This window comes from Mytilus trossulus, chromosome 1 (assembly GCF_036588685.1).
Source record: "Mytilus trossulus isolate FHL-02 chromosome 1, PNRI_Mtr1.1.1.hap1, whole genome shotgun sequence".
Classification (NCBI taxonomy): domain Eukaryota; kingdom Metazoa; phylum Mollusca; class Bivalvia; order Mytilida; family Mytilidae; genus Mytilus; species Mytilus trossulus.
The window spans coordinates 26,160,826-26,187,047 of record NC_086373.1 but is presented as its reverse complement, the minus strand read 5'-3'; the positions used below and the strand labels follow the sequence as shown (position 1 = coordinate 26,187,047).

At 30.5% G+C, this 26,222-nt stretch overlaps 2 protein-coding genes across 4 annotated transcripts in view; one reads left to right on the top strand and one right to left on the bottom strand.

Annotated features, from left to right (window-relative positions):
• Positions 1-10,400, top strand: part of LOC134720503 (uncharacterized) — an 89,057-nt gene extending 78,657 nt beyond the window's left edge. For all 3 annotated transcript variants that reach the window (XM_063582841.1, XM_063582840.1, XM_063582842.1), the window contains one exon: positions 1,798-10,400. In XM_063582841.1, coding sequence (XP_063438911.1) covers positions 1,798-2,861 — 1,064 coding nt within the window. In that variant the 3' untranslated portion in view covers positions 2,862-10,400. The remainder of the gene's footprint in view (positions 1-1,797) is intronic.
• A 3,321-nt stretch (positions 10,401-13,721) lies between these two features.
• Positions 13,722-25,973, bottom strand: LOC134720487 (uncharacterized). The gene is made up of 7 exons (XM_063582839.1): positions 25,858-25,973; positions 21,627-22,436; positions 20,308-20,494; positions 18,205-18,734; positions 17,570-17,774; positions 16,733-17,042; positions 13,722-15,393 (listed from the first exon to the last, which is right to left on the bottom strand). Exons 2-7 carry the CDS (start codon positions 22,365-22,367, stop codon positions 15,126-15,128), a joined length of 2,241 nt encoding a protein of 746 aa, XP_063438909.1. The 5' UTR covers positions 22,368-22,436; positions 25,858-25,973; the 3' UTR covers positions 13,722-15,125.
• Positions 25,974-26,222: the final 249 nt, after the last annotated feature.

Below are 26,222 nucleotides of genomic sequence, written 5' to 3'. Positions count from 1 at the left end.
TTATTTTAAGACCATATAGATTTTCGTTGATCATCTCAACGAGATTGATTTTTTTCGCTTGAACTGGTATGGCGTAAGTAAGAAAAGCAATCAAGTTTAGATGACCAATGATAATCTGTTTATCGCTATTTTACCTTTGACAACAAGCATGTATGCCTTAGTTCTTAGTGATAGTTTTTCATATCACTCTGCTGTGCTGTGACAGGAAATTATCTTTTAGTAAGGTCAAAGAAAAATGTCGTTAAAAAGTGATAAAAATTATTATTTAATCATCATCATTGCTCTAAATGTGTCTTATATTAATAAGAACATTTTGCTTTATCTTTTAAGGAATGTTTTAATTTGGCACTAGCATGTGCGTTACCAAATAATAAGACTACCGCCACAATATCCCAATTTACTGTCAGAAGTACATTGTAAAAACGCTACCGGTCATTAACTTTTAAGATTTGTAAACTATTTAACTTCAGCAGACTTGAATTAAACAATAAATTTGTTGCTTTGAGAATATGTAAACATTTAGTTACGGAAAACAAAGGTCAACAGTTTTAGAAGCAGGAAGTACAATCAAGTTGTGCTAATTGTTCTATGATGGTATATAATTCATTTTATTTACCCATCTTTCAAACAAGAGAGAGGCAGTCAACAGATTGATTAAAATTTGGAATTCCCCACTTATGTTATGCAACGCATTTGGCTTCTGAAAGTTTTAAGTCTCAAGTGTACTTGACAGAGGTTATTCAACAAACATTTTAATCTGTATCATATTTGTATTATGATGAAAGGATTCTTTATTTTTCATCTGACATGATATCAAATATTTCACCTGATATCTTAAACAATATTTACAAACATTCCAGTTTTGATATATTGATATTGTAAAGTGTCTTTTAAGTGGTTGACTTATTGTGTTGCTTTAGATGTACAGAAATGAATCCCAATATATGATCCTTGACTTGGAACAGCTTGAAAATACATGTATTATATACAGATGTTTTACTCTAAATGAAAGCGAATAACAAGTGCATTTTGAAAAATTAGTACAACCAGATGTTACAAGCAAAAACATGTGTGTAATTTCAGTATATTTTGCATTTTGATTAAATTAAAATAAAATTAACATTTACAGCATATGTACTTGAGTGGTACAGACAACAAAGAAATGTAGGTCACTCTTGTGATGGAGGAACAATCAAATCAATCATACCTTTATTTACTAACCAATTTTCAAAGTAGATATTGATTCATACAAATGATGGTCATTTATTGACTAAAAGCTGAATTGTTTGATTCCATCATAAGCTTTTATGGTGAAAATTTAATATCATCTATTGAAAAGAAATCTATTGGAGTTAGCATTACCTAAATTCTTCTTTCTATAGTTTTGAAATCAGAATTGTCTTAACTTTTTTTTTATAGCTCTGACATTTGATTTTTGTTACATTAGTTTATAATGATGATCTACAGATCTAGTTTGTGTTGCATTATGGTTGACTAATCTACTGTGGGTCCGTTCCTCTGTCTGTCCCACTTCAGGTTAAAGTTTTTGGTCAAGGTAGTTTTTGATGAAGTTGAAGAATTTTAATGCCAAATTAGCGTTTTCCCCCCCAATTTCATGGTCCACTGAACATAGAAAAGGATTGTGCAATTTGGGCATCTGTGTACTATGTATGGAAACATTCTTGTATGTAATAACTGCAGAACTGGCTCTTGGATGACAACTGAAAATTAGAGTTATAACTTAACATCTAGCTTAAATTGTATTTTGTCTATTATATTTGTCTTTATGTTTTTCAGGAGATAACAACATTGCAATAGTTTTCTGTGCTGAAAACAATTATGTTGACAACATCGTCAGGAGTCTTGGGCAGGTAATAAGGGAGACAACTAATAGTAAGGTGGAAGTTGTATCCGATAATCGAAACATAGAACCAAATAGAAAGGTTGTGTTTGTGATCACTGAAGGAATACATCAAATTAATCATATATGTGCCGATGGAAACTTTGGCAACTGTAATTGGAATAGAGCCTTTAATTCGGGTGTATCATTTCTTCAAAGAATAAAAGATATGAAAGATGCCGAACCAAACATGCTGCTTCTTTCACCTATTGTTTCTATAAACTGGCTTGATTGTTGTATGTTCAAGAATAAAAATGTGCCTCGTTTATATCAAATTTCAGACACTGAGCAAATAGATTTAGATTTAGGAAAAGTGTCCTCATTCCTGAAGAGTATATCGTACAAAGACACATCTAAAGAGAAAATCAGATTAGATTTAAATGATAATCATGAAATCTTAACATTTAAAAATCATCTATTATCTTTATATCTGTACATGCGTGACAATCAGAAATGGTTCGACGATGACTTTCTAGGGACTGTAGATGATTCCCACCAGACTCAACCTTTATTAGCATTTCCCGTCATGTATGACATGCACACACATCCATATGTGGATAAGTTCTGTCTCAACTATCAGAGTCCCCCTCATTTATCAGGTTCAGACCACGTCAAACCTCAACAAACACAGATTCATGGGCTGGTTCAGGCTCAACTTCATTCTGCAAAAACAAACTTTGACAATCAAGACATTAAAGCCACGGAGATTGGCGTTGAACAAGATGTTTTTGATAGTGGAATTTCAGATTCAGGTATCAAACTTGAAATAAACGCTAAGAATCAGAATCAAGGAAGACTTGACAGTGGAGTGGATTCTATACCTTTAGATGAAATGGCACCTTTTTTAGAAACAAGACCAGAATTTTTCCCGCCAGACTCAGATGCAGATAGTTTAGATGTTGATGGACAATCTCTTAGTCAGCATATATGGGAAATTAATAAAAGAAATTTTCAAATTTGAAAAGTTGGAAACATATGACAGCTATTTATTGCACTTAAATTGGTGCAGATATCAGAAAGAACAGTGGGATGGTTGCCATTTCAAATGAAATCAGCTGGAAAATGTCAAGCAATGAGTTTTGTAAATCATGATGGAAATTTTGAAAGAAGTTTGTTACGACATAGATCTTGATATATTGTACATGAACTTTTTTAAACTTATTTTAAGTTTTTGCGAAAACTGGTATGTTAAAAAATGCCAAAACAACTTCTGCATTTTCTTTGAATTTTTTAAAGACATGGACCCAGGGAATAATGAAAACGATTTCATAGATGTATTTTATTACTTGCTCAGTTAAAAGTTTTAGTCCCTATGTAGAAAACCTAGTTTGACTTATGACTATGTACAGGGTACTAAGTCATGCAAACTCATGAGAAATTGTGCCATTTTATTTTAGAAAAATGATAGAATTAGTTAATAACTATCAAATATTATTTTTCTTTGAAAAAGATAATTATAGAATTCAAAAACTAAGAAAACAGGGAATATTTTTTTAGCCTTCTCCAATGGTTATGATAAATCTAAAGGGAAATATGTATTGAGAGGTAACAAAGAGGATTACAAATTTCTCATAATAGGAAGGTAAATTTTGATTCCACATTTCATAAATGTATAAAATTAAAGACAAAGGAATAATGGAAATAGATGTGAAAAGTGACCTTTCAATTGTGATGACCTCTCGAAAGAGAGAACGGTTAGGGCAGGCACTTTATAAATTTAACATAATATTTTAAAAGATGGATGATGGAGGTCTTTCAATAATATTTCCAGATTCTCTAAAAATTGTAAATGACATTAAAATTGTGATATAAATGAACAAAATTGTGATTTGAATTATAGCGTCATGATAGTTTTTGGTTTTGCATGTTAATTGTTGAATTTGTGATCATGTTGATAATATATTAGAGATAGTATTGTTTATTGCATTAGCAGAGTATGTTTCAACACAATAGTAAAATGATATAATATAATCATTTTTCAGAAGTAACATTTTGTATTGTTTTTCCTTTATTTCCATTCCATTGTATATTTATAAGTTTAGTTTGGTCTTTTTACTTCTGTATTTCCCCCCCATATATAAACCATTAAAGCATGATACATGTATAAACAAAACAAAACCGCATTTGCTTTATTTTGAGATTTATTGTAAATACAATTTGTTTTACATTTTTGTGTCCTAGTTTGTCACGACTTTAATATTACAAATCTTGTTATTTTACTCTTTTTTTTAAATAAATATGAGTTTACAACTTTTTGTAGACTACATCTATGTACTTTTATGATGCAAAGAAGAAGTAAACTTTGCCAATTTTACATCTTCTTGAAATTCAAGAAAAGAAAACTTTAATGGAAACAGTTACTAAATAACTTCATTTTAAAATTATATACATGTGTATGATTAAGAAATTGCATTTAATAATCTTTCCCACTTGAAATTTTTCCAGTTAAGCTTTTATGAAAATGCTTATTTGAAAAACAAAATATAAGATTGAAGAAGTCATTTTCTCAATCAATAGCCAGATTATTTTTTTACCTCTGATAGACTTTACCTCTTATTCAAGAAAGGACCTCATGTTTATTTTATATATTTTAATTAGAACTTCATTTCTGGCCAGTTTACATCAGTAATATTTCTATGAAGCTTGACAGTTGAGAGATAACTGTTGGAACATTTTTTAATACATTACTATGAATTTTATAAATTATTTATTAAGGAAATTATCAAGTTGGGTAAATATTTGATATTCTCAGGAACAATTACTGTGGATTAAGTTTATTTTTTTCATTAAAGATACCAGTTTTTCGTGGATTAAGTTTATTTTTTTCATTAAAGATACCAGTTTTCGTGGATTAAGTTTATTTTTTTCATTAAAGATACCTGTTTTCGTGGATTAAGAAAAAATATCAATTTATCATGGCTACTTAATCTCATAGCTATGATGAGATTTTCATGTAAGTTTAGAAACAAATTTGATTTTGTTCAGCACTGCATTTTGTGGATCGTCTATATTCATTAAATCCACGAAAAATGTGTACTCCATATATGAAAAAGAAGTCGATAGCATTTGATATTATAGAATCATTCCTTGCCAATTGATAGTGTGTGAAAGGGCGTTAGGTGCACATTTATATGATTGTTTTTAGATCTTTATTTTATTTTTCGCCCAGCTGTTACAATTCAAAATGGGGCATTTGTTTACAATGAGATTACTTTTATACAGAGAAATATGTTTAAGAAAAGTCTGAAATAATCTAATGACCTTAATGCAATTTCAATCTATTACATTAAGATAAAGAATGACAAATAGTAAATGTCTTAAAAAATTTAACCGAGGAGGTTGACAACCGATCAGGTCGATTTTTTAAGACATTTACTATTTGACATTCTTCAGTTTGGCTCATTCTGAAATTTAGACATTGGTATGTTTAATTTTATGACTAAATAAGGCCTCCTCTTAAGGAATTTATGATTCATTCTTTTCATTCAATGGACAATTTTTAAATGAAACTATGACACAACCACTACGAAACAAAAAAAACATAGATAACCATAGGAGTAAGTTTTCAATGTATCCCAGTTTATGCCTTTTATGATTAATCCCATTTTGCCTTGTTGTATGGGTAAATTTTTTTAACTTCTAAAAAGGATTTTGGTTGGACTTATTTATTACAGATTCAGATACATATATTTAACTTTAAAAAAAATATGCATGGACTAAAAACATGATATTAACTCTTAAGCTTTTATAATCTGATTCTCAAATTATAACACCTTTCTATTGAATATTTGTGTGCTGTATTAATTCTGGATGATTATTTCATTAGGAAAAGATATTATTTTCGTCCAGAAATTTACGGGCATTATTTTTTTATTATTGGGCATTTTAAACATTCAGAGATGATTTTTTTTGTTTTTGTTTTGTGCCAGTTTAATGGCATTAATTATGTTCGATTTTGTAATTTCGCATGCATACAGTTTTGTTATATACTTTAGTGCAATTCTTATAAAACATTGCTTTCTGAATTTACACAGAAACAAATTAAGAGGTGCAAAAATATACCCTTAAAGAGAACCAAAAAAAAGGAATTTGTTAATGAGTCATTGTTACAGAAATTTGTTTCATTTTTGTGGAACTCACATGTTTGTTTAGCAAATTATGAGCTTTTTTAAAAAGTTCATCATGATGGTGAAACAAAATCATGCTTTTTCTTCAAAAAATTGTGTTTTTCATGAATGTGATTCGCATAAACTATCAATTTGAAAATTGAAAAAAAAATACAAAATTACAACAATATGATGAAAACTCAAAAGTATTATGATAATTTAAACTACAAAAAATTACAATAATGACTTCAACCTCAAATTATTGTTAAAAGATTTTCTCTCATCTATGCTTATGATTTATTTCTGAAATTTTTCACATCCATATTTCATCAGGTCAGAAAATTCAAAAATACTCTATCAATTTAATTGATATTAGCTGATTAATAGATCTTTTTATAATTAGCCACAATTTATGAAATTTCCAGTAAGAATACTTCAATTAATTAATAAATCTCTTGAAAAATTGAAATCAATCTGACCATTTTCAAGAAATTGTAATGTTTTTCAAATCAGTTTTAATTGTTTAATTTGTTTAGGTTAGCAATGTAATTAGCTCAGACGTAAGTGTAGATAAGTTGAAGTTTCAAGAAAAAAATCAGTTTTGAAATAACCCTGTTAGTTTTAGCAATATTTAGTAATACCATACTAATGACTAAGTGTCCATATTTCACTCTGTATACAGTATTATTATTAACCCGGTGCACATTTGTATTCTTACTAATTCTATTCTATTGAAGATCAAGAAAGTTCTTATATGTAGTAGAATAGTGAGAAAAAAATCTTTGTATATTGTTTAGCTTTTTTTGTTTTTTGTTTCCTTATTTGTTAATTTTACAGTCATACAAGTTCTTAATTGAAATCCAATGGTTCCATCCATTTGATTAAAATAACCTGGAGTAAATTTTTTGTAGTAAAGATTTAAAAGAGCCGTTTAAATATAATTGTTTATGTTCAAGCTATGGCATTACCCATAATTCTTGACATTCGGAGACAGTGAATTGTGTTGAAAAGAGAGAACTTTCAAAATCCAAATGACAATCCAAATGCATATTATACTGTAAATTCAGAAATTATTGCCATGTTTTGATTATTGCAATGTTTTAATTATTGCGAAATAGTTGTAAAGGCAATAATTTATACTCACATTTTGAAATATTTTTTATGAATTAAACCGGATTTTTCTCAAAATTGTAAAAAATAAAATTGCATTTAAGTCTAAAAATGACAAAATGACAACAATAAATGCACACAATAATTTCTGAATTTACAGTACTTGAAATATTTGGTATGTAATGGTAAAAAGGGTTTATCTAAAGAAACTGTATATTCTAATTATTTCACTTTTTAATACTATATTCACAATTTATATAGATTTTGTGTGTTATATATATATATATATACATGTACCATATGTATGTGTCCATTTTTAGAGGTGAAAACAAATGAAATATAATATTAACCACTAAATTGTTCCTATAAGGCATATAATAAGAATAATTGAAGATTTAGGTTCAATATGCAAGATCACTTTGCTTGAAAAATTTAACTATGTAATTCTAGTATGGTTAAAAATAGGTGATGAAATTCTGTAAAAAAAGACTTTGGTCAGATTTCCCTGAACATTAATTTCACTCAACTTTTGTAGTCTTTCAGTTTCCACAAAAACACACTGTATTGCAGCTTCTCATGTATTTTATGTCCTATATTAAAACCACTTTGCTCAACATACCTCCAAATGTTCTTTCTTTTTCTTTGATGTTGAAATGACTTTTTGTTATATATAGTTTTCGTGCTCAAATTGTTTTATAGTCAATAATGATTTATTTACAAATCAAAATTTGATGCTTATGTTTGTGTATAAATGAATTAATAATTATTTAAATTAGTTCTGTGTGACTGTGTGTGTCAGGTTTAGAAATCTCATATGATAATGACATTTTCAACATAAATTAAAAACTAAAAACCAATTTCATAAGCTTTAACATGAATGCGAAAAATGTAATGATTTTTCGATGAAATCTGTTGTCACTTGCATTTATTGCTTTAAAACTACCAAAAATCAGATATTATAACTCATGTATTTCCAGAAAATATTCAGTATCATACCATTTCTTTAATCAAATTCAAAACTTACTTATTTTTGTTTTTGCTTTAGTTTTGCCATTATTATATATTCAAAGCAAAGTGAGCTCATGTAGAAACATTTACATGTGAAAAGAAGAAAAGAAAAGTAAATTAAAAAAAGTTATGTCATTGACTTGGCCATAATGTTAAGTTTTTAAATTTTCACAGATTAGTTCTTTCTTTTTATGCCATGGGATATAACAACTGAGCTTTGTTAAAGACATTTTATAACTTTTATTAAATACTTCCTTTTCCATGATTAAGAAGAAGAAGAAAAAAAACAGCCTTTAGACCGATTTCTTGCCATCTTCTGATTGGTGTATCATTAATAAAGAAACCAGTTATTTTTCAGTGCATGTTTGTGTATTGCAAAAAAAATTTCTTGATCTAGAACATTGTTTACCTCTTTTTTTGCTCAATGTGTTTGCTTCCCTTCAGAATATGTAAAAAGCATTGATTTAATTTTGTAAATCATATGTTTTTTCTTCACTATAGAGGATGCTTTTATTTATATCTTAATTTCGTGAATGTCTTATTTTTTTTTAAAGTATTTCTGTGCATTGTCATACATTGTAGTACATTTTCAGCCATGTTTTGCAGCCATTCGAAAATAAATTTTAATTTTCTTGTGGTAACTTTATAGTGAAGACGCTAGCATTTAATATTTGTTTGGGCTGCTGTTATAAAAATAGAATAATCTCCCCGTAGTCATTGTCAGGGAAAGGAATTTTTTTGACTGTCTCTCAGTTATTATTGGATGTCACTCAGCTACTATAAAAAATAAGTTTTATTTTATTAAGTGGTATGACTGCCAATGAGACAACTCCCCACCAGAGAACAAATTATGTAGAAGTAAACAATTATACGTCACCATACAGCCTCTTTTTTATAGGTCTCTTTATTGTAATCAGATTGGTTTGAACATGAGACAATGTTTGTCTTTGTTAGAAAAGAAAAGAAAACAACTTAGAGCATTTCTGTATGAAATAATTTACAGTGATATGCTTTTACATATCATTTTTTGTTAGTAATGAGATTTTATGATACTTGTATCAAAAATATTTAAACGAAATACTTTTGCCTTGCCACAGTGATCTCAACGAAATTATGAACAAATGACGGGTATGCATTTCATTAGTCAGGAAAAGAGAGATTGTAAAATGAAGTTCCTTTTTTTTTTTAACAATCTGATTTACATACAGATCCTATGCCAAAACGTTGGTTTACAAGGATCAGAGACCACTCCGTTCTGCTTTCTATAGTTGTAATTATTACATACTGTATATTCAGTAATTATTGCAAGGTTTTATAATTGTGAAAAATGCGACAACGTTGTTAACGCAATAATTTAAACTTGCACTTTGAAATATTTTATATGTATTATACAGGATTTTTCTCAAAATCGTAAAAATAAAATTTGCATTTAAGTCTCAAATGACAAAATTGCAATAATAAATGCACGCAATAATTTCTGAATTTACAATAAGCCAATGAAATTCTTGTCTACAGATATTAAGTTGTATAACTTAACAATCAGAATCCTGTATTAAATGTCTTTAAAAAAGAAATTAGAACAGAGTGTTGTCAGATCTTTGATGTCAAATTGTGGACACAGAATATGTATTTTAATAAGATTATATTTTCACCATATTTACTGATGTCAACGAATTGCTTAACAGTGTAGATGTTGTTTTCATATATCATTAGACAGATAGAATTTGTCTGCACGCATCATTTCACATTTATAAATTTCAAGGATATTGATGAAGAGGCACTAATGAACATTTAATAAATTGATACTAGATGATTAAATTATTTAATTTGAAGTATCTAAATTTTAGCAATGATAAAAACATCCAATTATTGCCAAATATGCATGTTTTTATTACAAGACAGATGTATGTGGCCTTCATGACAATCCGAAAGATTTATGTTATTTTGTACAACTCATTTAATGTTGATATATAAGATGTTATCGAGTTGTACATAAACATCGAAACTTCTTTGTTGAAAAAAAAAATGACTTAATATATATAGTTTATCGTGACATGTTTATATTATTAAGGTATAGCTCCTATGTTTTCTAGACTTGCTCAAGTGGTTAAAAATATTTCAAACATTTTATTTTTGTCTAAAGATTTTCAGATTAATTTCTTTTCAACTGTTTTGTCTAGCTAATCATTCATTGAGAATGGATTGCCTAGAAAATTACTTGTCAATGCTTTTATATGTATCACAGCTTTGAACAAAATAAATGAGTGAAAGTTAGATTTTGTTAATTTATATGATTAAGAAACATATAATATTGAAATAATGTGTGCTATATGTGTTCTCTCTTTAATGGGCATTCCTTATTTTGTTTGTATTTTAAACAACATTCCTTTATTTAATGAATTTCAATATCCTGCACTTCAGTAGCTTTATAAACAAGTGTCAGCATGTTTATGAAGTAGAAGAAATTTGTATGATTTATGATTATCACTCGGTATTAAAAAAGATTCAAATGATTTTGAACTATAATTTTAAAGTTTAAAATTAAGGTATAAAATATTTCAAAAGGGATGTCTACCATTGAAATAAAGGAAAAGTAGTGTTTTTTCCAATTTCATGTCATTCATATACATTCTTGTGTTATCCAGCTAATACCAACAGACCTGACATTTGACCTCAGTCAGGTCAATAACTTTCTAACCTGGATGTTTGGCTAATGGATATAACCTTGACCTTTGACCTTTGACCTTAAAGTCCATCTTTAAGATAAATTATTGACCTTTAATATTGCATTCAGGTTTGTTTACGACAGATCCAATTTATTAAAAAAAAAAATCTCATAAATTTAAGTCCAATTAAATAACAGTGTAAATATTCTTAAAAAAGAACTTAAATTACATCAGTAGGATGTGAATGTATGGTAAAGCAAGCCAAGTCAGTTTTATATATCAACTTCTTAATGTGATATTTGTTATGTATTATATTTTACTGAAGTGCAGAATATTTTTTATATCAACAGTACATTTCCTCGTCTTATTTCACTGTATTAGCTGTGACTGTGTATTGGTGATTGTGATGTTTTAAGCAAATTATACAAATGTTTTGATTCATGTTTTTGTTTGATGTAGTACATATATATTTTGATGAAATAAAACCATCCTCTAAAATCAAAGAATGAGTAGTGTTCCTTTTTATTGGCATGAATAACTCTATTTAAGTCGGTCACTTGATTGATTAATGCCTTTTTAATGACAAATCAGCACATGATGTCTATATAAAATTGAGAATGGATATGGGGAATGTGTCAAAGAGACAACAACCCGACCATAGAAAAAAACAACAGCAGAAGGTCACTAACAGGTGTTCAATGTAGCGAGAAATTCCCGCACCAGGAGGCGTCCTTCAGCTGGCCCCTAAAGAAATATATATACTAGTACAGTGATAATGAACGCCATACTAATTTCCAAATTGTACACAAGAAACTAAAATTAAAAAAAATACAAGATTGTCTATTACACTTGTATTAGAGAACCAAAGAGTTTGAAAAAGAAGCCATCATGCTTAGCCACAGGCCTTTTTGACAAAGCTTGTGAAAATAATTTCTGGCTGGTTAGATTTTCTACCTCAGGCCATTGTAATCTTAAAAAAAATATCCCAAAAAATGCGCATTGAGGCTGAGGAAGATTTTAGTGAAGACTGCAAAATTGCTGTATAGTTCACTGGAGATTTGGGTTGGTTGACAATCCTTTACTTGGAAATCAATAATCACACAGCTAGAAACTCTGCACACACAAAAATGGACATAAAATATGTACAAGAATGCACACACTGATCATGATTGAAATTTTCACATAATCTTAGCATTATCAATTATCTATGTAAATGAGGTCATGGTCAACAGAATCCTGCTAGTCAACATGTACACTGCAATCATTCTGATACCAAATATAGTTGACCTTTTGCATATAAAATCTGAGAAATAAACATAATGAGGAAAAACAATCATTGACCAATGAATCATTAAATGAGGCCAAGGTCAGATGGACATGTACACCTTACAATCATTCCATACACCAAACATACACCAAATAGAAATGACATATTGCTTATAGTATCTGATTAACTGACAAATCTATGATAACTCAACATTGTCTAATGAAACATGTAAATGAGGTCAAGTACAAAGAACCAACATATGACAAATTTAAACATAACATAAGTCATCTGCATATATACAATGTATGAAGCCTGAGGGACTTCTATCCTCTGAAAATATAGGGCTTAATACAAAAAATTTAATCTGTGTCTTTCATTCTACAACTCTTACAACAGATGTGACAAAACAAACAGGATAGCTCTAAAAAAATAAAATGGCAACACAATAACTTCTGATATGTTTTATTAGGTACAGTTTAGTCCCCTTTTTTCTTCACATTATGAAACTTTCCAATCTACATTGAGAGAAACCAACTATGTGGATATTTTTCACAAGGAAATTGATGATTGTACTTTCCTGTGCTGAACATGTGGTACAGCTAAAAACATGAAATAGTATTGTAGAGCCTGCAACTTTTGTTGCAAAAAGCTCGACATAAGGATAGTGATCTGGTGGCGGCTACGGCAGCGGCAGTGTTAGCTACCTTCTTATAAGCTTTATATTTTAGAAGATGGAAGACCTGGATGCTTCATATTTTGTATATAGATGCCTTATGTTATGAGGTTTCCGTCAGTCACATGTAATGTCCTTGACCTCATTTTCATGGTTCAGTGACCACTTGAAAAAAAAGTTCAGATTTTTTGTAATGTTAAATTCTCTCTCTTACTATAAGTAATAGGATAACTATATTTGGCATGTGTGTACCTTGCAAGGTCCTCATGCCCGTCAGACATTTTTCAGTTGACCTCGAATTCATTTCATGGATCAGTGAACAAGGTTAAGTTTTGGTGGTCAAGTCCATATCTCAGATACTATAAGCAATAGGTCTACTATATTTGGTGTATGGAATGATTGTAAGGTGTACATGACTAGCAGGCAGATGTCATCTGACCTTGACCTCATTTTCATGGTTTAGTGGTCAAAGTTAAGTTTTTGAGTTTTGGTCTTTTTATCCAATAATATATGCCATAGGTCAATTATATTTGTTGTATGGAAATATTTTATGATCTATATGTCAGTCGTTCAGGTTTTATTTGACCTTGACCTCGTTTTGATGGTTCATTGCTCAGTGTAATTTTTTAGTGTTTTGGTCGTTTTCTTAAACTATAAGCAATAGGTCAACTATATTTGTCGTATGGAAGCATTGTTAGCTGTACATGTCTGCCTGGCATGGTTCATCTGACCTTGACCTCATTTTCATGGTTCATTGATCAATCTTTAGTTTTCTTGGTAAATGTTAAGTTTATGTGACAGTCATAATAAAGCTTTATATTTAGGAGTATCAACATAATATCAATGATTAGTAAAGAAGGCGAGACATTTCAGTGTGTGCACTCTTGTTATAACTTTAATTTGAGTATGAAATGTAACCCAGATTATTACTGAACGGAAGCAAGAACACAGATAGAACAGATTCAATGATCAGCATCAATAAAATACAATAGAAATTTCATATATTTTATTTTAAAATATAATAACAAAATTTTCAAACTTAAATATATTCAAATATATCACAGTACAAATAATATAAGGACTACTGATAGAAAATTTTGCACAGGTGTATTTCTAAGAATATAGTTTTGTTATGGTGTATACAAGAGGGTCTGAATGGGGTTTACAGAATAGAGGTTAAGTAAAACAGTATCGAGGGTAATAAAATAAAAAATACAGAAAATAGGAAAAAATATAGAGAACAGAATTATGTTAAACTATAAAGAATAGAAATTTATAAGAAAATAGAGAAAGAATGGAGGAAAACGGTACTAAAATAAGGAATAAAGAAACCCCATCCTGATTCCTGACCTTATAAAAACTAACTGGACCAATGATCACTTAAGCCAATCAGTTAATAAAACACTTTTCATTAATAATAAAATCCTGAACATAAGTTAAAGCATCCATTGAAGACAAAAATTGTAAAAAAATTCATGGTACAAAAAAGTCTGTAAAAATGATTTAGTTTTTTTTAGCAAAGTCTTAGTATCTTCCAAACCCTCCAATGCAATTTATGTCATCAAATAATTCAGGTGCCATTTGCATTGTTTTGAATCTGGGATCTAAGTCTCCATTTCTCAAATGTTAATTAGTTTATGAAACAAATGAATTAAATAAAAAAAAATAAAAAATGTTCAAGCATCAACATACCAGGCAAATCTATTGACTTCAAAAGAATAAACATTTGTCAAATATATGAATAAATAAATCATTAGATAATGATAAAGCTGCTATCAAATATTTACACGACTTTTTTTTATAACATGACTATCAAAATAATTTTGATTGAAATAAAGTATAGATATTAGAAAATTAAAATTAATTACACATATAAACAATCATATGTATCACAGATTTTGTATTGATGGTCACATAATGTGATATGCAATTTAACTACCACAAAATAGAGAATATAAAAGTTCACTGACTCACTTACTTTTGTATAAAAAAATAGTTTTTTTCATTAAAAATTTTTACTTAAATCTTATGGTTCTTATGTGTACTCCAAATTAAAAAAAATGCTGTTTTATTTACCATGAATGTTTTCAATTATACCTCTAAGAGTAGGCAAATAGTATCCATACAAGCATGAATAAGAATAACTTTACATAAAATTCAAGTATTTAGCACTTTAAACACCATTATTTGTTTTCCTTACAGCATGTAGTGCTATGCAAGAGGTTTTGTCCTTTCAGATTTTTTATAATGGGCTTAAAATAAATTTATAAACTACAATTTGATTTAAAAACAACCATTACAAAACATGGTTGAAGGTGTAAAGCAAAATCAGCACACTAAAACTTTTAACCTTAAAGAAAAAGACTTATCAGCTTTATTACAAATGTTTACATAATTAATATTTTCTGGCATATGGATCATATATGCCATTCTGAACAAAACCATATTCATTAATAGGCCATGCTGAGTTCTCCCTTATAGGAACAACATGGCTTCTCCTGTTTGTACCAACATCTCTAAACAAAGCATTAGAGCTGTTCAATGAAGGATGTGGCTTGTCATAAGGAGGCATACAGAGCCGTACTTTGTCCAGGAGGTGACCAGGCCAGAAAGCATTAGTGTCTATACTACCATGCAGTTGCTGGTATCTTGTTTCTAAATGTCTGAAATAAAATTTTATAATAAAAATTTGATTCAAATAATCACTACCGTATCTGGTCATGTATAATACACATTGGTGTTAACAATATTTTATTATGAATTTTGCAATTATCTTTTTATAAACAAATTCACAATAAGAATTCAGAAACAAGCAACACCCAAAACATGTAGTTGGTAGAGGGGATGCATATTAAGGTAAGAAGGATAACATTTCAATGTGTTCAAAGGATCAACACATTATAACAAAATCAAAATGCCTTAAATGATTGGCTAAACTTTGCTAACTACATACACTTTTTTGTTATTTGGTCATAAGTTGATTGCTGTCTGATTGCTGTCTCATAAGCAATCATACTGAATCTCCTTAAATTTGCATAGATGAATAAATAAGCATAGAAAAAGTGAGACTAAGCGATCCTACATTCCGTAGTTGGCCGCAACAAATATTCACTCTGTGGTTTTTGAAATTTAAATATTTTTCTTAAACTATACTGGATTACTACCAAACATGGACAGAAACTTGTTTATGATCATAAGATAGTATCCTAAAGTAAATTTTGTAAAAATAAAATTCCATTTTTATCCGTATTTTACTTATAAATGGACTTAGTTATTCTGGGGGGGAAACATTACATTTACTCTGTGGTTAAAGTTTTTAAAATTTTAATAACTTTCTTAAACTATCCTGGGTTTATACCAAACTTGTTTATGATCTAGAAATAGTATACAGAAGTAAATTTTGTTAACAAATAAATCCATTTTTTTTCATTTATTACTTTTAAATGGTCTTAGATGTTCTGCCAGGAAACAACACATTCACTCTGGTTAAATTTAAAAAAAAAAAAATAACTTTCTTATACTATTTTTACTTTTTTTTCTTTCAGTTAACGTTACATACAGTCTCACTGTCTGCAGTTAAAGTTTTTAAACATTTATTAGATTCATAAACTATCCTGATTTTTACCAAACTTGGACAGAAGCTTCTTACAATCAAAAGATAGTATCAAGAGGAATATTTTTATTGATTTTTTTCCTCATTTTTATTGAGCCTGCACTTTGCAGCAAAAGTAGATGAGACACTGTCTTAGTCTTAGTCTTAGAAACAAGAACGTCTGCTTGCAATGATACTTGTATTGGAACTCTGAATAGATAACGTCACAACAACGGTGACCTCGTGTACATAGAGAGCGGTAGAAGGAACACCTAATGTGCAATTCTAAACAGAGCATTTAAAACCTGGCCTTGCAACTGATAGACAAACCTAGACAAAACCAGTTTCCACACAAGGTTCTGCAGTGTATAGATTAAAAATATAAATGTGCACAATTATTTTTTTTTTACCTTGTTAATCTTTCATACTCCTCAAATGTCATCCAACAATCGACTTTACTTCTGATAACTGCTCTTCCTGTAGATAAATTTTCTTTAGTTCCTGAAGAAGCCACATTAGATTTCTGTGGATATCTATGTCTACTATCAAACATTAGTTTACCACTCTTTGACCTCTTAACCTTATCTTTGTGTTTGACCTCTATAGGTGTCCTTGGCCTCTTTTTTGGTTCAGCATAGTGACTGGATAGTAAAGGATCAGCAGGTGTTTTTACATTTCTATGAATTTCATGATGAGGTCTATCAGGTGGGTAGAGTAAAACTGAAAGAAAAACCATATATTATCGAAATTTATTTAAATATACAATATTCTACACAAATTTGATTGATTGGTTGATTGTTTGATTGGATGTTAATGCCACATTCAGCACTATTGTACTTTTTCACTGAGGAAGCCAGAGTCACCGGTAAGAACACCCACCTTTTAGTAGGAAAACTGACAATCGTTGTCACTTTACATTGGAGTCAAATGCACCTGCCTCATGCAGGATTTGAACTCACAACCTCTGTGATGACAGCATAATGATACAGTAGTTCGAATACTTAAACCACTCGGCCACTGAAGCCCCTCTTCAAATTTGAAAGAGTTTTCATCAACGATTTTCTTGTGCCAAAAAATAGAGTTAAATGCCCCTATTTGTATGTCAGGTCTGAATAAAGCCGAAGGAAAACCATGATAAACAAACAGATGTTTTTGTAAAAAGAGAGACAACTCTAGTGTTTTATTGTTTTTCTAAATAACCTTTACGTATAAACTGTATTAGGAGAAAGTAGTATACAGACACTTACCTTTTTCTAATAGTCTTTCACTTAGAATTATTCCATTTAATTTACAGAGCTTTGTTATATCACAATACTCTCTAAGCTTTAACTCTCTAAACTTATTAACCATGTCTGCTGTTTCTCCCTTCAATGTGGATCTCATTGAATGGTCATCTATAGCTTTGTCTCCAACCTTGATTACACCTGGAGCAGGTAACCTTACTTTAGGTGACTAGGAAAAATAGAAAATATATTTCAAATTTAAATACTGTCAATTTAGAAATTACTGTGTGAATTTATTATTGCGATTTTGTCATTTTAAACTTACATTTTTAAATGCGATTTTATTTTTTACGATTTTGAGAAAAATCCTGCTTAATTCAGATTAAATATTACAAATTGTGAGTTTTAATTATTGCATTTACAACTCTATTGCATTATTCACATAATTTCTGAATTTACAGTACCTACACTTTAACTTGGGCCATAAAAAAGAATAGGTTTGTTTACCCGAACCCTACCTTCCCAGAAAATAGCTGCCTTCCCAAACCACAAAAATTAATACCAATGGCCACTGAAATAAATGAATTTACAGTAACTAATTTTCCTCAGCATGTGAATTAAATGACAATGCACAATTATAATTATAGAAACTATCTTACACCCTGTCTGGTAGAGTTCTTTAATGCCTCTCTGTCCCTCTTTCTAAGGTCCACCATAGCCTCCTCTGAAGATAGAATCATCCGATCAGGTTTAAGATCCTGTTCTGGAACCTCTAGATATTGTGGTGTAGAAGCCCTGCTACTTCCACTTACTCTACTAGCACTTCTTTTGGCAGAACCCATGCGAACTTTAACCTCTGATTCAGCACTGTCCTTCAAATCACCTTCACCTTGACCTATGACTATATTTTCTTCTGATGGTTCTCTGTCAATACCAACAGACTTCCTGGAAGATTTGCCAGATGTCTTACTTATTCCTGAATCTATCCTCCCTTTGGCAGATCCTCGAAGAGAGCCTTTGGATGATTTTGGTGATTCTTTACTCTTTGCCAATTCAGGATCCCCATAAATGTCTTCCTCACTTGTATCTTGATGTCTTGATAAAGCAGATGTCATCTTCCCTTCCTTCATAAGTTCAAGATAATCTGGCTCATCATATAGTTCTTCTAATGACTGGGGTGTAGCAGAAACTAGTAAATTAAATCATATCATGTATGCAATTAATTTTATTTCATATAATTTTTATATCAATATAATGAATTTATGTGCGGTATGTGGAAGGTATTTGAAAGATTGCGCATTAATTTTATAAAGGGGATTTTATATAAGTTGTATAACTGTTTCAATATATAAGTAAATTGCACAGGTTTTTTAGTTATCAAGGACTGGGTAGTGACCACATAATTGGTTGTCATATATATATAGGTAGAAGTTTATTGTTTTGTATACAAAATAATTGTATTCAAGTTTTATATAGAACATTCTAACATGACGTCCTTCAAACGCTTTGAGTACACACCCGTGGTAAAATATGAATATATTGGTTGGGCTGTTTCGATTGTACTCCCACGTCATATGATTGTTTATGAATGAATTACACGACGTCATAGAATGATGACGTAATAATTTAGGCATTTTATGGGAAAATACACGCTTCTGACTCCAAAAATCATCACAACAGGGAAATGTGAACAAACGTTCTAAAATGTGGTATAAGACCTTTTTAAATATATATACAAGATATATACGTAAACTATCATTAAAATTCATTCAAATTTATCTAAATATGTTATTGTAAATAGTTTGAGCATGTCACCAATTCTGTTTGCTCCGTTCTTTTACGCCTATCTAAAAGTGCGTTAATTTATGGGAACGGCAAATATTTGCCTACACCTAGAGCGCTTCGATCCAAAAGAATTGCCATATTTGTCTTATTAGAATCGAAATAATTCATGGGGGCTTGAATATATCTAAATTTTACCACGGGTTGTCCCTTTATGCCGATATTTTACCCCTCGCTATCGCTCAGGGTAAAATATTTGTCATAAAGGGCCAACCCGTGGTAAAATCACGATATATTCAAGCCCCTATGAATTATTTCTTAAGTATTAAAATGTATTTATTTTGTAGATTATTTTGTTGCAGAACATATTGTCCAAAATTCTAGCAGTCATCTTGTGTTTTTGATGGACTTTATTATTTTACTTTGATGAACTTAAAGATACATATTTTATTAGGTAATACAATTTAAGGTGGTCACTGCTCCATTCAGTATCCAAACTTGTGTTTGTTCTATTGTATTTAGAAAGTAAAGGCTAATGTTGAAGTGTACACAATTGGATTTGCTCAATTATTTACACATATGTTCAAAATAGATGGAGCATTTCAGCACATAAATACTTTATTTTTGGTTAAACAATGTGCGTTAAAACATAATTATAATTCACAAAGGTAAAAAAAAATGTGGTACATATCAGTCATCATGGTTATTGTCCATCTGGCAAAATGTGATTGTTTTTGCAATCATTTTTCCCCAACACAGATTTTTTTTCACAGCAATAATAATTCTTATAAATTATAATATTTGAATTATTCTACATTTTGCTGCTTATACTTCATTCTATTTACAAAAAACTATAGGTGTAAAACTATTGATTTTCCCCTATTAGTCTTTGTTAAATTTGAACTTTTCCAAAAATTGTGCATAATTTGTTTTTGTTTCAACGAAATAATGTTAAGTTAATGTATATAGCTTATTTTTACTTGTTTCAGATTTCTGAGATAAGTTAGTAGACTCTCTTGATAATGCCTTTCTTTTATTTTCTCTTCTTTCTTTTCGCCACATGTTCAGTCCTTCTGCTAGTTCCTTGTAGTCTAAATAATTGTCAAAGTTACTATCTAGTGAAAGAATCATATCTTCTAGGAGAGACTCCGACATTGTCACTTTTGACTGAAAAAATAACATACTCATATTCATGTGAAAAATGTATCTCATTTAGTTGTTTACAAGTCAAATGTATTCTGCTCTATGGTCAGGTTGTTGTTCCTTTGACACATTCCCTGATTTCCATTCTCAATTTTACAAATATAAAATATTGTTAGAAAACCAGATGGATTTTGAATTTTCAGTCTATAGTTCTTTCTAAGGGAGCTACCACTTGATTTTTATGGGGGGGGCTAGGATGAAAAATTTTGTCCTGCTTTATTTTTTTAGTTGTAATCTCTGTCCTGCCTTTTTTTTTACTCAAAACTCCTGTCCTGCCTATTTTTTTCAAATTTCATCCTAGCCCCCCCCCCCCCCCCCCCCCCCAGGTGTTGAGCAATCTCTTGATGGTAGCAACCATGTACCCTCTACCAGGAAAATACAATGTAACAAGACAATTGAGAGAAGCCAGGTTTGATCATGCCATCAGATATTGGAATTGTTCTATAATTTTGAAATTAATACAAGCATGTCCAGAGAAGCAATATTTCAGATCTACTATTCTCTGCAACAAAATGGGGGAATGAAATAATTTTGAGTATGTTCTAGTGAAAATGGTTAATTTTTCATACACAGAGATTTTATGTCACTAAGTCAAAATCCTTGTATATTAATTTGTAGTATATTGGAAATGGTATGTCATATCAAATGTATAATTCACCGTTTCTGTACATAAACAGGTGGATACATGATCAACACAAAATGTATAATTCACCGTTTCTGTACATAAACAGGTGGATACATGATCAACACAAAATGTATAATTCACCGTTTCTGTACATAAACAGGTGGATACATGATCAACACAAAATGTATAATTCACCGTTTCTGTACATAAACAGGTGGATACATGATCAACATAAAATGTATAATTCACCGTTTCTGTACATAAACAGGTGGATACATGATCAACATAAAATGTATAATTCACCGTTTCTGTACATAAACAGGTGGATACATGATCAACATAAAATGTATAATTCACCGTTTCTGTACATAAACAGGTGGATACATGATCAACATAAAATGTATAATTCACCGTTTCTGTACATAAACAGGTGGATACATGATCAACATAAAATGCAATTAGACTTATTACCTCTCTTATAGCCTGCTTAAAGTCTTCTCTAGAAATTCTCCAGTTCTTATCTCTATCAACCATTACAAACAGGTCTATAAGACGTATCTGATTTTTACGTAAATGTTGTTCTAGAATTCGCACACCCAGCGGTGATGGAATCTTTACTGAGGGCACAATAGAGATCATAGCTTCTAAATCTTTTTCAATAATTGGTTTTGGAATGATTGGCTTAGGTTTTGCTTCTTCTACCATTTTTCTATAAACACGTTTTTCTAATTCAGTTTTATTTGTTTTCCTTCTCAGCCATTCTGCATTTAATCCCATATTGTCTAAATCATGTCTAAATTTTTGACGATCTGCAATCCATTTCTTATACGAGTCCTCTTCAGCAACTGCCTTTTTCCCCGCTGCAATCGCATCAGCATTTTCATCTATCATAAATGGTTTTGATTTCATTTCTGAACATAACTTTATTGATGGAGGAGGGTCTTTTTTGTTTAAATAAACTCCTAGTCTGTGTTTCATGGGAGTTTCCATAGGAGGAGCCTGGATAACTCTCTTCCTACTAAGTGGACCCCCAAATATCTTAACCGCAGCTTTATAATGCTTGACATGGGCCAAGTCTCTTTTTTCAAACTGATCCAAACGATTTTCCCGAGGAAGATGGTCCAAATTCCTGTGGTCAAAAAGACGCTCAAGTGGAAAGCTGACATCATTATCCAGTACAATGTCCCCACCTCCTCTTCCTCTAGGTGGCATGTTGGCAAGTAAATTTATTCTGAACTTTAAAGGTAAATCTTTATAGCTTCTTTCTAATCATTCTAACATCTGGAAAGAAAAAAAGACTGTTACAGTAATACATTTAAATGAATACTTTGATCATAACTCTACTAGTTCTTAGTCAGAGTGAGAAAGGTTGGTGGCTTTGCGTATGACCAGCACTTCTTTCATGTAAACATAAAATTACAAATGCAACACAAACCATATGAGAAATTCATGATAAATATACTGATGATGTTGGCTTTATGTGCATCCAAAGTAGGGTTGGCAAAAACCTGGGATTTACAGGGCAATACATTGTATGCATACACTACATGTACATGTACATGTATACAGGGTCATATGAAATAATGGTTTGAATTATTAAGAGAATTCAGTGATCGGGTACAAATAAAAACTATTATTTTTACATGTTTTAGTAGGATTCTCTTCAAAACTTATAAAGAAAAAAATTTGAAACATTAGTCAACATAAAATTGAGAATGGAAGTGAGGAATGTGTCAAAGAGACAACACTATGTAAAAGTCAACTTGTACCTAGGTACGTAAACTTGTACCACTGGGGAAGTCGTACAATAGGGAACTCATACCACTGCAAACTGAAATCATTAAAAATTAGCTGTTTTCCATTTTTTTTTATCAAATATATTAAAATAATTTCAGCGGCAACTTAGAAAGATCATCTCAGGGGCATACCAGGGGTTTAAATTAGGGATGGTCCAAGGTCTGTAATCTTCCACTATTTCAATTAGACTTTCGTTTTGGTAACTAGCTATGCCCGACGAACCTTGGATTTGACAAAAAAATAAAAATTTACTTTGTCAAACTTTTTATTTCCAAAGTTAAAACGATCTCAAAATTTATTTTCATCTTTATTATTCATGACAGCGATGTTCATTTTGTTCAACCGCTAGCTTTATACTGAAAATTGGCTACAAGTAATGTGGTATATGACTGACTGACAAAAACAAAATGATTGACAAACAATGGATGCCATAACAAGGAATGAAGAAAATTACAATACCGGATCAGATTTCGGGTGCAAATACCGGTAATCCAGGGTTTGCCAATCAAATACAATTAAAAAATAAAAATTGGAGGCAGTTGACACCATACATCTATGATGATGAAATATAAACACTAGAATTAAAAACCAAAAGATATATATATATATTGAAAAGGGAAAAAAGACTTGAAGCAGGAAATATTTTTATACAAAAACTCAAAATTACTTTTAGTTCACAAATTGTCATGCCAAAATCCAATAAAATGTGTCAGTAATAGACCACTTTCAAGTTCATCCGTCATTGGAAAAAACTCGTCAATTATACGCGCCTTTATCACCTTCATTTGTGCGTTTAGGGGCGTCGTCACTTCCATTCCAATGTTGAGCGAGTGGTTGGAAAACTATCATTCCATATTGTACGAATTATTCGGCAAATTGAATTCTCAAAATTGACAACCAGCACTGCTGTCATTAGGGAATTGTCATTAAGTACATGTACCTACAGAACAACAATTATTTCTAGTTTATCCTACACAATGACGATCACTTAGATGCTTGATGAACGTAAATAGTGCAGGGATACAGGCGACCCCCTCTATCTGGTAAATGACGTCATCATAAAGGTGCGTATAATTGACGAGTTTTTTCAGGTGACGGATGAACTCGAAAGTGGTCTATTGTCTTTACCGGTATTATGAATTTCATAAAATGTTGAAATTACTATTATGTAGATGTTTTTATAGTCTAAACATATTATTACAATTCCAGGAGGTTATTATTTTCAATTTTGAAGGGCCAGTAAAAATCAGGAAATTTCTTACTATTTTGACAGAGGAACTAATCGTGCATATATAATAGTGCAACTAGACATGATATACTTAAACAGCTTTGAATTTGAACTGTTACTTTAATTGTATTGGTATGAATTGAACAATATGAAAAAGAGATACATATATCATCCAAATCTCACAACTTCTCCCTATCAGTATATACAACTGCGGCACTGACAATAAAACAAGCTTACCTAACACCAAAAGCACATTAATTTTGTATCTTACAGTACTGAGTTATACAAATATTAGTTTTCAAGTAAAAGTAGTGTAGGACCTGGAATTTCGGTGATGGACCTTTCAGTTTGGAATGTTAACTTGAACCCCTACATACATTGACAGATGATTGCTTTATTTACATTGTCTCGCATGGTTGAACAAGGTAATTATGTCCAATGAACGATCATGGAAAGAGTTAAACTTGGTATATACAATTTATAATTCCTTATTTATGTTCCAGACCATATGAGTATTTGGACCATACGTGTATGGTCATGACCATATGCGTATACTCATATGGTCCGACCATATAGTATAATACTCGTTTGGTTATTCACGGGCCGGACCATTTGAGTATTTGGACCATATAGGTATTTTTTTGTAAATTACATTATAAAAGTTTCAATTATACAAAAACTTTATCTATAAAACAATGTATTTTTTTTATAATTCAAATACTACGTAAAAACAAAAATTTATGCCATAGTTAGTTCAAGAGTTAAATAATAACTGCAATCCCGTGATTTACAATATTTGGCCAATTTCCTTTAAAAAAATTACATCATCAGATAAAATTTGTTTTATTTAAGTCAAATTTATATCAGATTGAAATAATTTTTGCTCTGCATCCTTTGCAGTGTTCTTGATTCAAATTCAGCTATATTTCGTTTCCAAAAATCTTTTCTTTATTCAAAATAATCTATTTTTGGAAGGCATGCGCGAAATCACCGGACATTGGAGGAACTCTCAGAACAGGGGTTTCCCTAATTTTGGTCACACATTACATAAAATCTTGGGTTTGAAACCATACAAACAGATGCTTCTATTAAATAAAAGTATATTATGAATGTGTTTACACAATATTATCCAATTATTGGTTTTATCAGTTGAATGAAGTGAAGTCATAAGTCTTAGGTGCGCGGATACACCGGACTGCACCGTAATCTTTTTACTATAATATAAAGATAAAATTAACTATATGATAGCGTCTTTATAAAGAACGGTTATACCATATGAAGAGTTTAAAAGTAAACTGCAACAGAGTGTTAATTACCCCGACCATATGATTATATACCCATATGGTCATGACCATACGCGTATGGTCCAAATACTCATATGGTCCGGAACATTTACACACCATTTGAATGCATTCAAATAAGTTGGTTCCAGTTGACAATTGTATGAATTTACCGTGGTACGAGTTTGCATTGGTATGAGTTTGTTTTTAGAGGTACGAGTTGACATTGTCACGATTTAGGAGTGGTACGAGATAACTATAAAATTAAATTCATGTATTGCTTTTGAATATGTGAGTGTTGTGTGGAAGCCGCATTGACGTATACCCAATTTGATTTCTTCATTTAATTTGGGTTTGACGTAAATGAGTGATCATAAAAATTGAAGTGAAAATTTACATTTCCTTAGGGCATTATTGTACATGTTCTGATTGAATTTGCAATCAAATCTTAAATTCAGGTTCCGCCATCTTGTTGCTACATAAACAAAGCGCCACCTGTATTATCAAAAACACTTTTAACGGTACCGAACCCACACCATAAATCCTGGTAGTATACGTTGAAGATACCAATTCTGGCTTTTATCGTAGCCTCTATTGTCTACATGTTTATGTTATAGTAAAATAGTAAGATCAATGAGTTTGTAACTCCCCCCCCCCACCAAAAAAAGGATTTTCTAAAATTACTAGCTGAAAATCTTTTAAATCCCGAAAGGTATTTGACGTTCTTATAAAAATCCTATAAATTGTAGTTTTTTATAAGGT

What these genes read in the sequence shown, in the direction of transcription:
- LOC134720487 (XM_063582839.1), bottom strand. Translation starts at nt 22,367, where the DNA reads ATGCCACCTAGAGGAAGAGGAGGTGGGGACATTGTACTGGATAATGAT. An exon ending in TTAAGCAGGCTATAAGAGAG is followed by an intron (nt 20,495 to 21,626) that starts GTAATAAGTCTA and finishes TTATTTTTTCAG; the next exon opens with TCAAAAGTGACAATGTCGGA. An exon ending in TGAAAGACTATTAGAAAAAG is followed by an intron (nt 17,043 to 17,569) that starts GTAAGTGTCTGT and finishes TTTTTCTTTCAG; the next exon opens with TTTTACTCTACCCACCTGAT.